The 16305-nt window shown below is 49.2% G+C and overlaps 3 protein-coding genes across 3 annotated transcripts; 2 read left to right on the top strand and 1 right to left on the bottom strand.

Moving 5' to 3' along the window:
• Positions 1-3268: 3268 nt before the first annotated feature.
• On the top strand, positions 3269-6503 carry LOC308423367 (F-BAR and double SH3 domains protein 1-like; the record flags this gene model as incomplete). Its single annotated transcript, XM_080920100.1, has 8 exons — positions 3269-3381; positions 3479-3640; positions 4194-4239; positions 4676-4743; positions 5065-5200; positions 5286-5422; positions 5514-5577; positions 6342-6503. 8 exons carry the CDS (start codon positions 3269-3271, stop codon positions 6501-6503), a joined length of 888 nt encoding a protein of 295 aa, XP_080776226.1.
• A 345-nt stretch (positions 6504-6848) lies between these two features.
• Positions 6849-12724, top strand: LOC308423063 (F-BAR and double SH3 domains protein 1). Its single transcript, XM_080919683.1, has 12 exons — positions 6849-6970; positions 7119-7214; positions 7802-7921; positions 8301-8405; positions 8548-8709; positions 9228-9356; positions 9436-9519; positions 9630-9747; positions 9870-10090; positions 10964-11051; positions 12466-12521; positions 12658-12724. Exons 1-12 carry the CDS (start codon positions 6926-6928, stop codon positions 12721-12723), a joined length of 1290 nt encoding a protein of 429 aa, XP_080775809.1. The 5' UTR covers positions 6849-6925; the 3' UTR covers position 12724.
• Positions 12725-13768: 1044 nt separating this feature from the next.
• Positions 13769-15887, bottom strand: RELL2 (RELT like 2; the record flags this gene model as incomplete). Its single annotated transcript, XM_080919684.1, has 6 exons — positions 13769-13808; positions 13928-14300; positions 14522-14707; positions 15120-15186; positions 15281-15346; positions 15704-15887. The coding sequence occupies 6 exons, from the start codon at positions 15885-15887 to the stop codon at positions 13776-13778; spliced, it is 909 nt and encodes a 302-aa protein (XP_080775810.1). The 3' UTR covers positions 13769-13775.
• Positions 15888-16305: the final 418 nt, after the last annotated feature.

Here is a 16305-nt window from a genome sequence, read left to right as displayed (position 1 = left end):
CAGACACTAAAGCTCTGCAGTGGGAAAGGTCTTGGCCCTGTGGGACAGAAGCAGTGGGGACAACGAAAGGGTAGTAGGAGAGGCTGAGAACAGTGGCCAACACATTTAATCCCAGCACTCAGGAGGAGAGGCAAGTGGATCTTTGAGTTCAAAGTCAGCTTTGTCTACAGAGTAAGTTCCAGGCCAGCCAAGGCTATGTAGTGAAATTCTGTCCCCTCAAAACATTCAAAGCAAATAAAACAAACAAACAAACAAACAAACAAACAAAAACAATGGGGAAAATTCTGAGGGCATAAGGAGGCAGGGAGAAGCCTTTCATCAGAGCTTCTGGCTCAAGCCTTCACTAGAGCACAGCAAGAATAAAGAACAACTAACTGCTTCCGGCCTTTCTCCCTTCTCAGCCATAAATCTGTAATCTTCTAGGAACTAGAAATTCCATGCCGGGCTGAATATGTAATGAACTCCTTGTTCAACTCTACCAGCTTTTGAGTCTCCTGAATTACTACACAAACTTCTTTTATCAACAGAGACAGAAGGAAAACCTTTTTTGCAGTGCACTGGCTTTAAGATATAAATTGAAGCCTGCAGGTTGTGGCACTCGCCTTTTTTTTTTTTTTTTTCCCTGTAGAATGGTACATTTTATTTTTTATTTTTTAACAACTTTATTTTTAAAAACAAAGATAAATGTACAAATTTTAAGCATTTTTGCATAAAAGTATATGAATACATTTTTGTCAATGCTTGTTTTTTTTTTTTAAAAGGTTTGATAGTGTGCATTAAGGTCTTACTAGTTACAATGAGCATAAAGTACATGTAAAACAGGATGTAACCTGGAATTAGTCAAAGTTTTCTTGGTGTGTAAGGATTAAGCATAATGGTTTTTTCTTTTCTTTCTTTTTTTTTTCTTTTCTTTAACTTCATATAGTCTGTGAGTTGTTTCTGGGGTGTTCAGAGCTTTCTGGGGTTAGTATCCAATTATCAGTGACTGCATATTATGTCTGTTCTTTTGTGACTGGGTTATCTCACTCAGGATGATATTATCTAGATGCATCCATTTTCTTAAGAATTTCGTAAAGTCATTGTTTCTGATAGCTGAGTAGTACTCCATTGTGTAAATGTACCACAATTTTTTATTCATTCATCTACTGAAGGACATCTGGGTTCTTTCCAGCTTCTGGCTATCAGCACTGGGAAGGCAGAGGCAGGCAGATCTCTGTGAGTTCAAGGCTGGCCTGGTCTACAAAGTGAGTTCTAGGACAGCTAAAACTACCCAAAGAAAACCTGCTTTAAAAAAAAAAAAAAAAAAAAAAAAGAAGTGATCTGAGAACCACCAAAGAACATACATTGCTAGTGTAAGACACTTAATTGTTTTCTCTCCTTTGAGGAGCGCCATACTCAAACTGGGTACAAACACACTTTTCCCTATGCTTCCTTGGGAAGCACATTCCACAGCTCCCTTACTTGGATGTGCCTTACTTTCTTCTGATAGAATTTTCTCTTCACCCTTGTGCTGTAACCTATATTAAATTATCTTTAATAAAATTTCCATCTGTCTCATTATAACAGCCAGTCTTGAAATTCCTTTCAGTATCAAAATCACAGATCTCAGTTTGGACTGAGTTGAGAGCAGTCTTGGGGAAGGGTGCTGAGGGTGACAGTGTGGAGCCCTGTCTCTGTCCTCTCAAGAACAGGAGGACAGTACTGTTTGCATGGGCCCAGTGTATCCTTCATCTGTCTTCCATTTGTGTTTCAGGCATTTGAGTTTTCCTTGGAAGCAATTTCATTTTAAGCATGCTGTCTTAAAATTACATTTTAAATTACATTAAAGTTAAAAATTACTCTTTAATCATTGGTCACTGTAGAAACAGTGGGTTGTGGGGAGAAGGGGAAATGCTGGAAGCAAGGAGGCTGAATGTTAGCTTTGAAAACTGATAATGGGGCTGGAGAGATGCTCAGCAGTTAAGAGACTGCTCTTCCAGAGGTCCTGAGTTCAATTCCCAGCAACCACAGGTGGCTCACAGCCATCTGTAATGGGATCTGATGCCCTCGTCTGGTGTGTCTGAAGACAGCTACAGTGTATTCATAGTAATAAATAAACTTAAAAAAAGAAAACTGATAATGAAGTCTTGAAGAAGGCTGAATTTGAGGAAAATATTGGTCACTAGATTTATTTATTATATATTAGTACAGTGATACTGTCTTCAGACACACCAGAAGAGGGCATCAGATCCCATTACAAATGGTTGTAAGCTACCATGTGGTTTCTGGGAATTGAACTCAGGACCTTTGGATGAGCAGTCAATGCTCTTAATCGCTAAGCCATTTATAGGTCACTAGAATGTTCTCTCTCTCTCTCATTCTGAAATAGTACCTGTATCTCCTACTGATGGAGGGGTTGTAGAGTAAAATAAAGTGCACACCGAGGAGCTAGTGGTAAAGGTATGTATGTGGTTTATAAGCATGAAGATCTGAGTTCAAATTTTTAGAACCCATAAAAAAGATGGATGTGTAGCGCCAGCATCTGTAATTCCAGTGCTAGTAGAATCCTCAGGCTAGCCTGGCACACACACACACACACACACACACACACACACACACACACACACACGCACACACACACACATACACACACCCCACGTTAAAGATCGGTAAAACTGGGAGCATAAAGCCTCAAGAAAAGATCCAAAATGATGACAAGCACTTTCCAGGTCATATGCCCCTTCACTGCTACCATCAATGCCCAGGATGTACCCATCTTTTCCTCTGGACTCGTTCTGCGGGCTCTGGGCCTATTTCTTACCTCTGTCACGCTAGCATTTCCAGTTCTGCGGGGATTAGGGAAAGGTGCCTCCCTTTGTTAGAGGCATTTTCGCTCAGGTGTCCGGTGACTCAGTTTCCCTGGTCACCTGTCTTCTGCACTTAGTGTATGGACTGGTGATAAGCATATGTAAATGAATGACCAGACGTAATTACAGGCTGAATCAGTGGCTATACTAGAAATAGAACCCAGGCGTCTTGACTCAGAAGCTCGAGGATCTCCCGACTGCCAGGCGCACGCTGCGTCCGTCCCGCGGCCCGGACCCTTCCGGAGTACTTGTAGCCCGCAATAACAGGTTCAGTTCCTCTGCGGCCCCTGTGTTCTTCCGCGCCCGGCGCGCAGTTTGACGAGCGTGGGCGGAGCGGTCCAACTCTGGGGCGGGGCCTTGCCGTGGGCGGGGCCTCCCCGAGTTCCGGAGTAGAGTGTCTGGCAGCCCTTGCTGGAACCGCGATGCAGCCGCCGCCCCGAAAAGTGAGATTTGACCAGAAATGGGGGTTTCCTGGAGGTCTGGGGGAGAGGAGGGAGCCCGCGGGCACTCGACTCGGGATGGGTCACAGGGAGTGGCAAGGAGGTCAAAGCCTAACACAGAAGAAAGCGAGGAAAAAGCCCAGCCTCTCTCGGGCCCCGCCCCCTCACCGCTCCCTGTGAGGTGTTTTGTAGGTCCCCACGCCGCCGGAGTGGGGTACCAGGCGGGAATCCTCACCTCTCTTTCTTAATCCTACAGGTGAAGCCAGCCCAGGAGGTGAAACTTCGCTTTTTGGAGCAGCTGAGTATCCTTCAGACCCGGCAACAGAGGGAGGCGGATCTACTGGAGGACATCAGGTAGCCCTAGACCCCTCACCATCTTCACAGGAGCGAGCGCCACTTTTTCTCAGTATACATCTGTCAGGGTTGGGCGTTGTCTGGGTGAGCTTTCTGGCCTACCTATTCCTGACCCTCACCTTAGGCATGCTTTTTCGGATACTGGGGCTATATACATAAACAGCCCCTTCCTCAAACCACTTGACCTTATACCACTCTCTCCATCGCCACAATCAAGCTTAGGGCATACCCCCCCCCCATTCCAGACTTAGACCTGTTGGAAGTGTTACCGTGAACCCAGCCAGGTATTATCAGTTCTCTCACCCGCAGCCCCACAGATGGTCCTCAAGGGGTGGGAGGATCCTGCTAGGGCTCTGAGCAATAAGGTGAGACTGACCTGTGTTGCAGCTTCCAGAGGTGATCTCAAGGACTCTTATCTTTCAGACCCACTCCCTCAGGATATAGTCACACTCTGGGTTGGTTCCTTCTTCCTCCTGCTCAAACCGAGGAGAGACTTGATTGTGGGAAAACAGTAGCAAACAGTAACACCCCCCTCTACTCCCGATCTCCACAGATCCTACAGCAAGCAGAGGGCAGCCATTGAACGGGAGTATGGCCAGGTATGGGACTCCCCTCTGGACCTTCCCTCTTGTTCTAAGCCCATTGTGTCAAGAACAAATACCTAACTGTGTGATGTTTTTATTTGTGAGTTAGAATAAAGTGATTTCATTTTAAAAAAATTAACAAAGAACATATCTAGAATCAGCCAGATTTATGTCAGATGCCTGCTCTATTACTTCCTTAGCTGTGTGATCTTGGACAAGTTACTCAATATTTTTTGGCCTCAATTTTTTTTGCTCCGTAAAATGGGAATTGTAATAATAGCCAAACTCCACCTAAGGTTATAAGGACTAAATGATTAATGGAGGTGAGGCATTTAGGAAATGTATGTGTAATACACCCGGAGGATGCTATTATAAACCCTGGATCCAAATTCTCCCCCAGTTGGGATAAGTCTTCATAAAGGATCTGCACGTGTGATGGTTTTCTCACCAGGCACTCCAGAAGCTGGCCGGGCCGTTCTTGAAGAGAGAAGGGCAGCGAAGTGGGGAGGTAGACAGCAGGTAAGCTGCCCAGAGTTGGAGGTGTTGGTGGGCTCTGCCCCAGAGATCTGTGGGGACAAGGACCTAACAAGCAGGGGGAAGGCACGTGAGCTGAAGGTAGAGCTGACACAGCAGTGGCAGAGGAGCTGACCCAGCAAGGACACTGTGGGTGGGGGTGGAGGGCATGAGTTATCCTGTGGCTGAGTTAATGGGTCGATCGATTGCTGGGCTCCTAGATGGGGGGGGGCACTCTGTCTCTTGTGGTATTGGGATTGGGGTGGGGTCTTATGAAATGGTGGACTGTTTCTCTCTTTGACATGGACCTTCTCTGGGGAGGGCTAGGACAGTGTTTGGTGCCTGGCGCTGCCTTCTGGATGCCACTGTGGCTGGAGGCCAAACCCGACTCCAGGCGTCTGACCGATACCGTGACCTAGCAGGGGGGACCGGGAGGAGTGCCAAGGAGCAGGTGCTTAGAAAGGTATGTCTCAGCGGATGGGATAAAGGGACTTCCAGCTCACATTAGACGTGGTTTGGGTCAGGGTTCTATGTATCCTTGCCACTAGGGGACAGAGAGCCTCCAGCAGGCACAGGCTGAGGTGCTACAGTCTGTCCGGGAGCTGAGCCGAAGTCAGAAGCTCTATGGCCAGCGAGAGCGTGTATGGGCCTTGGCACAGGAGAAGGCCGCTGATGTCCAAGCCAGGTGGGCTCCAAGGAGTGATTTGAGGACTATGGGCTGGGAACAGAGTATCAAAGCTGTACCTGGCTCTTGACTATATTTTTTCCCTGCACAGGCTGAACCGAAGTGACCATGGGATCTTTCACTCTCGGACCAGCCTCCAGAAACTGAGCACCAAGGTTGGGGGTGTGGGTTGGGTGAAGACGTAAACAATAGATAGTCTAGTGGTTTAGCATCTAGTGGCTTAAAAGGAAGAGATTAGGTTGAACCTAGCTTGCAAATCTACAAGTGGTTCATTACCAGGCATATAGTATGCACCTTGGTTTCTCTGAGCACTGTTTTCTTCATCTGGATGGTGGAAACAATATCTTTTGGTTGTTGTTCTTTATGTGTGCTTTTAAATACCTCCACATGCTAGGCAGTGTTCTGCCCCTGGGGGTATAGTGAGAACAGGATTAGTAGAATTCCACCCTCGCAGCCCAGGTGAGATGAGATATTCGGTGATGTAAATCGGAGTGCTGTGACAGTTGGGCTCAAGTGAGAAGGGAGACCTCACTGAACAGGCGGCCTGAGTGTCAGGGAGGCAGCAGCCACGCTAAGATCTTTGGGAAGAACGTCCTGAGGACAGGGGCTGTTGAGGGCAGAAGCTGAGGAGAGAGTCACTTTGGCTCAAAGATCTGAGAGAAAGGCCAGTGTGGCTACACCACTGTAAGCAAGAGACATGCACATGAAAAAAGCTTCTGTCAAAGCTGGTAAATTATGGTAAGGCACAGCTTTCATTTTTACCTATGTGCAGAAGCCACGGAGGGTTTCTAAGCCAGCATTGTACATGGAGGTTTTAGTGTAGTGCCAGGCAATAATGGGAGATTCATTGTGGTTCTGGGATAGAGGCTGGCCTCCAAGGGATCAGGACTCCCTGTTGACTCTTATTTCCTTTTCCTAGCTGTCTGCCCAGTCGGCCCAGTATTCCCAGCAGTTGAGGGCAGCCCGAAACGAGTACCTGCTCAACTTGGTGGCCACCAACGCTCACCTTGCCCACTACTACCAAGAGGAATTGCCAGCACTACTCAAGGCCAGTCCTAACCCAGACTCCTCCTGCCTGTAGACCCCACCCCTCCTACCCAGGCCAACTAGTGCTGGTGCTCAGAGTGCCTAGGAGATGCATATATGGGTTCTGCTTCTGCTTCTTGAGGCCTAGTAGACTCCACATTCCTCAGAGTCAACCCCAGTTTGCCTACATTATGACACCAGTGAGGTTCAAAGAGAGTGGAGGTGGACGTACTTAAACCCCAAACTGGTTTAAACTTGGCAGATTATGATTAGAAGCAGGAACATCCCTTGTCTCCTCCTCCCTATCCTTCATGAATGGATAACTTTTTCTGTACTAGAAGCCTGGGAGGTCATATGTACCTAATATACTAAGGTACCTTGGGGTTCTGTTCTTTCTAGGTCTTGGTAAGTGAGCTGTCAGAATATTTGAGGGACCCCCTGACTCTACTGGGACACACAGAGCTGGAAGCTGCAGAGATGATCCTGGGGCATGCCCGCCATGGGGGGAAGGTAACTTCTCAGGTGAGAGCTCCCCTTGGGATGCTTTATGTTGTTTTATTTCAAACCCCCATCCCACCCTCTGGCATGCAATTCTAACTTCTTCAAAGAAGATCCAGGGACAGGGTTGGGTGGGTGGCAAGTGAGCACATGTATGTTTATCCAACCCCAGGTAAACTGGGAACAAGACGTGAAGCTGTTTCTTCAGGGGCCTGGAGTCTTTTCTCCCACTCCACCGCAGCAGTTCCAGCCAGCGGGGGCTGATCAGGTGAGAACACTGCTTGTGGAAACAGGCCAAATCTAAGCATAAGTATGCTTTAGACCCTTGTCTCATTGTTCCTATCCTTCTATTGACTTGGTGACTGTCCATCCTTGGACAGGGGTTTCCAAAATCCCACTCACCTTCCTCCCATCTGAACACAAACACACCTCAGACAAAAATCAGTCCTGTTCTCTTTGTTCCACCTGATCCCATTCCTGGGCCTGTGTCTACAGGAGCACATACTTTTGTCCACAGACAGAGAGGCATTCCTCTCCATTTTCTTTGTCCCTGACACTGGTGGTCAAGAAGGAGAAGGCAGGGGCCGGAGAGTTGGCTCAGTGGTTAAGAGCTCTTGTTCTTGCAAAGGACCTGGGTTTAATTCCCAACATCCACTTGAGGCTCACCACCACCTCAGGTGCCAGGTGTGCATGTGGTGCTCAGACATACATGCAGGCAAAATATGTATAAACACAAAATAATAAAATAAATCTTTAAAAAAAAAGATTAAAAAAAAAAAAGATGATGAGGGAAAAGGGATAGTAAGAAGGATATACTTTGGGTTTTTTTTCCTCAGCATTCTTTGTCTCCTTCAGGTGTGTACCCTGGAGTTGGGAGCAGGAGGCATGGTTGGAGAGAGTGGCCTGGAGAAAGAGGTTCAGCGCTGGACAAGCAGGGCTGCCCGGGACTACAAGATCCAGCATCATGGGCATCGGGTGAGGTGGGGGAAGCAGGTACTGGGGGTGGGTAAGAAAAGCTGAGAGATGTGGACCATTGATGAAGACAGGAAGGGAGGGGAAGGAATTTTAACACAATGGTATGATGCAATAGTTCTGAGCACAGCTTCTGGCACTAGACAGACTGGGGTTTGTGTTCTTTCCTGTTGCTTGTGAGTACTCTAACCCTGGGTAGGGAATGACTTCATCTCTCTGGACTTCCATTTCCGCATGGCTAACCTGGAGCCAATAATAATAATACTGCCTACCTCATAGGGAAGAGAGATGACCCAATGCAAATGATGCAACTAGCGAAGTACCAGGCTCAGGATGAGCTGTAGCCCACAATATCCCCACCCACCTCTGCCACCCTCACCAGGTCCTGCAGCGACTGGAGCTGAGGCGTCAGCAGGCTCCAGAGAGAGAAGCTCCAGGCGTAGAACAGCGGCTACAGGAAGTGAGGGAGAATATCCGGCGGGCACAGGTGAGCCACAGCCTGTGCTAAGAACCAGAGAAATCCTGCCTCCACGGGCAGCCCAACCCTCTTCACCATGGTAGAGAAAAGAGGGCAGCAGAGGGTAGACTCAGCTACCCAGGATGTACCATTCTCTTTTATCTCATACCAGGTGAGCCAAGTGAAAGGGGCTGCCCGGCTGGCCCTGTTACAGGAGGCTGGCCTAGATGTGCAGCGTTGGCTGAAGCCAGCCATGACCCAAGCCCAGGATGAGGTGGAACAGGAGCGACGACTTAGTGAAGCTCGACTGTCCCAGAGGGACCTCTCTCCCATGGTGAGCTCATTCTTGTCCTTAACCATGCACAGCTGGGAAACTAAAATTCCCTGTTAGAAGGCAGAGCCTCTTAATCTGGGAATCACAGTATCTAATTCAGAGGGTTACCATGAGGCTACCATGCGTAGTCTCTGGCATGGAGAATCCTCAATAAACTTATGATACGGTGATTAAGAACCATGGTTCTGGGAGCGGACTGGAAGTTATTGAGTGCCAACCACTCTGCTTACGGGCCGTGAAACCTTGGAAAATGACTTAACTTTTGTGAGCCTCAGTTTATTCAAAAGTAAAGTGGTTAATATAGCTATACGAACAGTACTGGGTTATGCAGATGCTTAATGAATGAATATACATATATGTATATATAAGCTTTTGTCCTATGGTGGTTTGGTTATGTTACATGATAATTGGTTGGGGGGGGTCTTGAAGGAGGATTTCCAGTGCTTTTTAGAGTTAGGATAGGGGTACTTACCTCAATGCAGTACGTGAGATGGTATCTGTCCTCTACCCCGCTCCAGGCTGAGGATGCTGAGCTTTCAGACTTCGATGAATGTGAGGAGGCCGGGGAGCTCTTTGAAGAGCCTGCCCCACCAGCCCTGGCTTCCAGACCCCTCCCTTGCCCTGCACATGTAGTGTTTGGCTATCAGGTGAGAATGGGTGTGGAAACCAGATGGGCAACAGGGGTGGGGAGGGGCCCAATCTTGACTCCTTCCTTGTGGGGCTCAGGCAGGACGTGAGGATGAGCTGACTATCACTGAGGGTGAGTGGCTGGAGGTCATAGAGGAAGGCGATGCTGATGAATGGGTTAAGGTGAGTATGGGACCCTGGGTTGGGGGCAGTGGGAGGACTTGTGTGTGGCAATGCCAGACACTTGAACTGCTGAGCAAGTCTGATACCTGTTCACACTGCTGGGCGAGCAGGCTCGGAACCAGCATGGTGAAGCAGGCTTTGTTCCTGAGCGGTATCTCAACTTCCCGGATCTCTCCCTTCCTGAGAGCAGCCAAGGCATCGACAATCCCTCAGGAGCAGAGCCCACAGGTAAGACAGGAGTATGGGTCCGGAGACCATGGGTTTACAGGTTACTGGATGGTTTTGGGTGTCATGGCATTAGGCACCACAACCCACTGCCTTACTTCATTCTTTTTTCTGGGCTCCTGTAGCATTCTTGGCACGCGCTCTATACAGCTACATGGGACAGAGTGAAGAGGAGCTAAGTTTTCCTGAAGGGGCACTCATCCGCCTGTTGCCCAGGGCTCAAGATGGAGTGGATGATGGCTTCTGGAGGGGAGAATTTGGGGGGCACGTTGGAGTCTTCCCATCTCTCCTGGTAGAGGAACTGCTTGGCCCCCCAGGGCCACCTGAACTCTCTGACCCTGAACAGGTAAAGCTTCATTTTCTCTCTGTTGCCAGTCCTTCTGGGTTGACCTTTTCACCTCAGCAATGCTCTGTATTAACATTAAAGCCCTGTTTCCTCCCCGGGTTTGCCTCCTATGGCGACTTAGACCTTTCTGTGTGCTTTGTCTGGGAAAAGAGAAAACTAAGGCACCCTTCATAGGAGTTTGGGAACTTTAGGACCAGGCAGGCCTGAGCACAAATTGCTACAGAATGAGCTTGTGTAGTTACTATTATAGCTTCTCTGAGCTATGAGTAAAATAAAAACAGTAGCTGCTTCAGCAGGTTCTCTGTCATGAGTAGAGATCATAGAGGCACATTCCTTAGCTCCTTGGCACACATAAATTATTTTAATGTATTAAATGTATATGGATGCTTTGTCTGCATGTCCATCTGCACACCAGAAGAGGACACTGAACCCCATTATATTGTGAGCCACCATGTGGATGCTGGGAATTGAACTCAGGACCTCTGGAAGAGGAGCCAGTGCTCTTAACCACTGAGCCATCTCAGTTGCCTTGTCATGACATAGCAGGGATTGTATAGGGGAGTCACAACACCCCAGTTCTAGTCAGTACTCTGCCACTAAGTGACTATGATTCTGATGGATGGCTCGAACTGAATCTTACTTTTACCGTAGCAGTCCTCAGGGTGGTGCTGAAGGTTGAATAGATTTGTGTATGTGCAGTATTAGCAGAATACCTGACACATAGTAACTGCTGAAATATGCACCAGTTACAACCTTCATGTGGCTGATTTTGATATTGAGAAGAAATGGGAGAGAAACTGAAAGTGGGGCAAGAAGAAACATTGTAAGCCTTCCCACAGACCAGGAATGACTGTATGCCTACCCTGTCTCCAGATGCTGCCATCTCCTTCTCCTCCCAGCTTCTCCCCTCCTGCACCCACCTGTGCCTCGGACGGATCCTCTGCCCCTGCTCTGCCTTCTGGTGAGTAGGCAGGGGGGGCATAAACAGGGGATAGGAAGAGGCTTGGGCTCTGCCTTCCCCTGCCCCTGTGTGCCCTACTGTACATGCAGTAAGGCCCATGGCGCATTGATGGGGAGGAGAGCTTGGACTTGGAGCCAGGTTCACACTCCTCTGTCACCTTCTGTTGTATGACTTGAGGTGGGAGGCTTAACTTGTCTGGTCCTTGGTCTACGTTTTGTGGTGTTTTTGGAGCTAGGGCTAACCTTGAACTAGCAATCTTCCTGCTCCCAGGCTCCCCAACGTGTTGGGATTAGAAGGACGAGGTACCAGCCTAGCTTGCTTTACATTCTTTATAAAGTGAAAGGAAAGGCATTGCTTTATTGCCTTGTTATGGGGCTGAGGAGTTGGCTCGGTGGTTAAGAGCACGTGCTGATCTTGCAGAGGACCTATGTTTGATTCCCGGCACCCACATGGCAGCTCGACAGTCATCAGTAACTCTAGTCCCAAGGGATCTGATCCCCTCTTCTGACCTTAGTGGGCACCAGGTGTGCATGTGGGTCATAGACATATATGCTGGCAAAACACTGTACACAGAAGGAAAAAAGTTATCCAAGGTATCTGTTAAGAGTATACAACATTGTGTTGGTATGCAGTAAGCATAGCTGTTTTAGATCTTTATTGTTTTAAGAATTCACTATCTTTCCTCTCTGCATTCTTATATTCTCCCAAAGTGTATGTTTCTTCAGTTCTGAAATACAATGCTCACCGTTGGGCTATTTTCTCAATTTTCTTTTTTTTTTTTTGGGGGGGGGGTGTATTTTCTCTTACCTATTACAATGCTTACCTATTGGATTATTTTCTTGTGGTGTTGGGATCAAACCAGGTCTATGTTCATGCTAGGCATGCATATCTACCACTAACCTATGTCCGCAGAACCAGGCCCTATTTTCCATCGTCAAATACTCAGCCTTTCTAAAATATTCTAGTATGCCTGACTCTCAGTCACCACCCTGACTCCAGGGACAACACCATCTCTTCTAGCATTCCTATTGCACTTGAATAATTTAGTACTTCTCTTTCTCTTTCTCTCTCTTTCTCTGTCTCTGACTCTGTCTTTCTGTCTTTGTCTCTCTGTCTCCATCCCTCTACCTCTATCTCTCTGTCTGTGTGTGATATTTATAGGATTGTCAATAGGCATTTTGAGGGAGAGCTTTGCACTCCACCCGTTTCTTTAGTTCTCTGTACAAAGCTATTGTGCAGGAAGTATTTGTTGAGGATGGATGGACTAGTGGATTTTATAGCTCAAGCTGGTGATTTTTTTTTTTTTTTTGGCCAAGTCAACAAGTATTTATAAAGTATCACTACCATAAGTGCTGGAGATGCAGTTATGGAGCCGAACAACGCTTGAGAATTGACTTTTGCTTTCTATTTCTAGACAAAGTCCTAGACTGCCCTGGACCCCCAGACATGATGGTGCCTCGACTCAGGCCGGTAAGGAGCCCTGACTTGGAAGAGACTGTACAGAAGGGTCATTCCTATGGCTTTATTTTGTTTGCTGGGCTGAAGTCATGGACAGGGATATTCCTAAGACAGACTCTGGAGCACTAATTATGCATGTCCCCTGCAGATGCGTCCACCACCTCCCCCACCAGCCAAAGCCCCGGATCCTGGTCATGCCTATCCTCTCACTTGAAGGCCAGGAGTCACTGCCCTCCAGTGATGCTGCTGCCCCTGTCTCCATGCTGACAGAAACCACCCCCTCAATGGTCTGGAGCAACATAGGCAAAAACTGCAATCTTTCCTGCTGTTCATTCTCACCTCCAGGGGTAGACACCCTGGTCCCATTTTTGGGATTTGAACCCATGCCTTTCCCCATTGTTCTCCTGTCATTTCTGGAAGTACCCCTCTGACTTTTTGCCATCATCCCATATCTAAGGTGGTAAAATACCACAAAATCTCTGGGGCTGGAACCCAGCTCCCAAAGCCTTGCATGGCTCTGACTCATCTCTGTCTTCACCCTGCCTCTGTGGTCAACCCCACCCTGAATGCCAGGGTTGCTAGGCCTGGGGCCAGGAGAGGAGCAGACCTTGGAAGTCAGAAGGAGCTGGAGCCAGGATGCAAAGCAACTGTAATGGTCTGAGCGGATTTATTGACAGTGAATAAAGGGTATGAAGTCCAAGCCAGGGCCTGGGCCTCTTGTGCCAAGACGGCAGGGAGCCTAAGGTGCTATTGCTTCAGGGGCCCACCGAGGGGAGGGCCTGGTCCCAGCTGTCACGCTCTAGCATGTGGAACAAGGTTTTGGGGAGGGCAGGCCAGACAGCCTGTTGCCAGGTGGAGAAAGGGAAAAAGAGGGGCTGGGAATTGGGAGGGGCTCCTTCTGAGGTCCCTCAGCCCAGGACCATGTAACTCCAGATGGAAGTAGAGCTGATCCCTTAACTGAGGGGCAGAGCTGGCCAGTGGAGGGGAGAGCCTTCCTGGCTATCCATCCCCTGGCAATGCCTGCTGGTAATCCATCAGCACAGTGAAGACTGAGGCTTGGAAGAAAGGAAAGGAGACAGTGTTGCTTCCTAGTCAAGTTCTGTTCTCCAGGCACTGTGTCTAACTCCTGGAGGACATCTATGCCGCTCCCCACACACTAAGCTGACAGTTCATGCCCAGGGTTCAGGGAGTTGATGGGCTTGAGTAGTTTAGATAGAGGGGGGAGAGGGGGGAGATTACCTGCTCTTGAGCTCAGGGAGACTTGCCTCACATGCCCCCTGCTTCTGGTGGTAGAGACTCCTGAGAGAAGGGGAGGTATTCAGTGGGAACAGGAGGTGGATCAAATCCATGTTGCCCAGAGTAGGGACAGTAAGATGTGTCCACCACTGCCCAGTGCAACCCTGGCCATGTCTTCATACCTGTTGACCTGAGGTGTCCAGTTTGGTTGGCTGTCCATTTGCTTCTTGACTAGGCAGCCCTGGGCTTGGGCCTGTCCCTCTTGTGCCCAAGTTCAGTTCTGCAGAGGTACCAGGGGTCCCCTCAAGTGTACAAGGGACTAGGCTGGCATCCTTGAGTCTTCCATTCTGCACTGGGTGGTTGGCTGCGGCCTGGGAGGGTGGTGGCTCAGGGAGCAGCCTCTCAATGGCAGCTGTCTCTGTCCTAGGCTGCCCTCCAGCCACCTGACTAACCCCTGGTTCCTGTCCTCCACCAGAGCCCCAGCTTCTGTCTGTAGGGGAACCATCACGGTGCTCATGAAGGCCATAACGCTTCTCAATGTGTGTCACTCGGAATCTGGGTGGGAAGAGAATGTTACAACTCAGGCCTTCAGCTCAGAGGCCCCCTAAACCACCTCCCTGGGTTGGATGGTAGCTTCTGTGACTGTGGGACACTGCAGCCTGACCCCTGCTGTAGTTGTCTAGTTGTTCAGAAGAAAGAATTGGGCCCCACATTGGGGGACAGAATTATCAGGGCCCCCATTTAACCTCCCATTTCTTGTACCACTATATCCCCACCTGCCCACTGAGAATACAGTGGTCTCTCCAGGTCTGGGGCGGCCTTTTCCTTCCTTAGAGCGACCCTGACGGACAAGCGGGGGCCTCTTGTTGCGACTGCAGTGGATGCAAGGAGCTGCAGAGCCAAGGTGCACTGTGTGATGGTGGGAAGGGGCTCCGTCCTGCAGGCTGGAGGTGGCATCCACACTGGACCACAGAAGAGAAGGGAGCAGAGACAAAATTTTCAGTTCCCTTCCTGCTCTTTCCTCCTGTTCTTTCAATATGCTCTTTACACCTCCCCAAGCCCCACCTTCCCCAGGTTCCAACATCCCTCTGTCTTTAATAAATTCACTGTTAAGCCACGAGTGTCTATGTGGTTTTCCTTTCCACCCTGTTTACTAAAGAGAATAATGCTTAACCAAAGGAAGTGACACCAGAGGTGGTGTCTAGATGGGAGACACCTAAAAGATTCCTACAAAATTTCTTTCATAGGTCAGTTAGCTTTGTCCACCTTACCCCCCTTACCACTACCAAACTTCCATGGTGTTGGAAAAACGGTATTAGAGGAGAAGGTACTCCAAGGTAAGCTAAGTCATGCTGGCCCTTGTCTACAGCTCACCTGGAGAGCTGCACCGTTCCTTCTCCTTCACTGTCTCCTAGCATCTCCTTCAAGGCCTCGGCATTGGCTGATGGAGAGGGAGAAGAGGGAGTCAGTGGAGGTAGAGGTCAGGGCAAGAGAAAGCCAGTTTAGGAAGGAGTAAGCTGTTGGCTTATACACACCTTCATTTTGGATGATGCAGCGAACAATCCGTTCTACTGTGTCCTCATTCACGTCATCGTCTTCAGCTGAAGGATGAAAGAGGTTGGCAAGGAAGCCGGGAAATGAGTCAGCTTTGGGGGAACATGACCTAATGGCCTCATGGGTGATAGCTTGAGACACATCCCTTTACCTATGTGCCTTAATGCATTAGGCCAAAAAAGGTAGGAGGAGAAATGGGTTCCTGGGGCTACCATGAGTGGACCCCCTTCTCTAGCCTCGATTTCAGGGTGGTGCCACTCTACATGCAGACTCAAAAATGCATCATAAGCTGTCTTTTGGACTTCATCAGGATTTGGGCTTGGTCTGTCGGCCAGGGAGGCAGAAAAAAAGTTTGGGTAGAAAGGTAAGGGAGACTTAATTGGGGCTGTAGGCTCCTCACTCACGGGGCTGGAGCTGGGCATCATCAGGCTCTGAGCCCCTAGACGTGCGGCAGCGGTAGCCTTTCTTCTTGAGCACGTGGCAGATCATGAAGCCTACAAGGCCCATGAGGAAGAAGACCAGCACAAGCAGGAAGAGCATGTACAGCCCATGTTGGGGCGGCTCCAGGCCAGGCTGTGGTTCCGACATGAGGCCCTGGGGGGCGAGCGCGGGCCAGGGCGCCTCCTGGGTTTAGTGGGCTGCAGCTGGGGACCCGGCAGAGTAGGAAGGCATCTTAGGATCCGCAATAGGAGGTCCGCCCCACCCCCTACCCAACCAAGGAGCTGTCCGGACTAAGGGTGCTGGTCGGCCAAGATCTCCGAATGCTGGAGGCCAGATGGCAGCTACAAGGCCCTCTGCCACGACCCAGTCCCACTTCTCTGGTATCTAGACCGCTATCTTTTACCACTCATTCCGCGCCCCCGTCCCTCCCAAGGACACTGCAGCACGAGATGGGGCGAAATTCTTAGGCAGTGAGCCCAGAGATCTCGCTCGAGTCAGTATCTACAGCTCCTTTACACTGGCCTGAGACAGGCACCATGCAGGCCCCCCCTACCCCCTTGTATTC

The sequence above is a fragment of the Micromys minutus genome, assembly GCF_963924665.1.
Source record: "Micromys minutus genome assembly, chromosome: 8".
In the NCBI taxonomy this organism is placed as follows: Eukaryota; Metazoa; Chordata; class Mammalia; order Rodentia; family Muridae; genus Micromys; species Micromys minutus.
Note: the sequence above shows the minus strand (reverse complement) of the source record. Positions and strands in the feature narration are given on the sequence as shown.

Bases quoted from the DNA above. Each gene is read 5' to 3' on its own strand.
- LOC308423063 (XM_080919683.1), top strand. From the start codon at position 6,926: ATGATCCTGGGGCATGCCCGCCATGGGGGGAAGGTAACTTCTCAG. The intron at 8,406-8,547 runs GTGAGCCACAGC...ATCTCATACCAG, and splicing joins AGAATATCCGGCGGGCACAG to GTGAGCCAAGTGAAAGGGGC. The intron at 9,520-9,629 runs GTGAGTATGGGA...CTGGGCGAGCAG, and splicing joins ATGCTGATGAATGGGTTAAG to GCTCGGAACCAGCATGGTGA.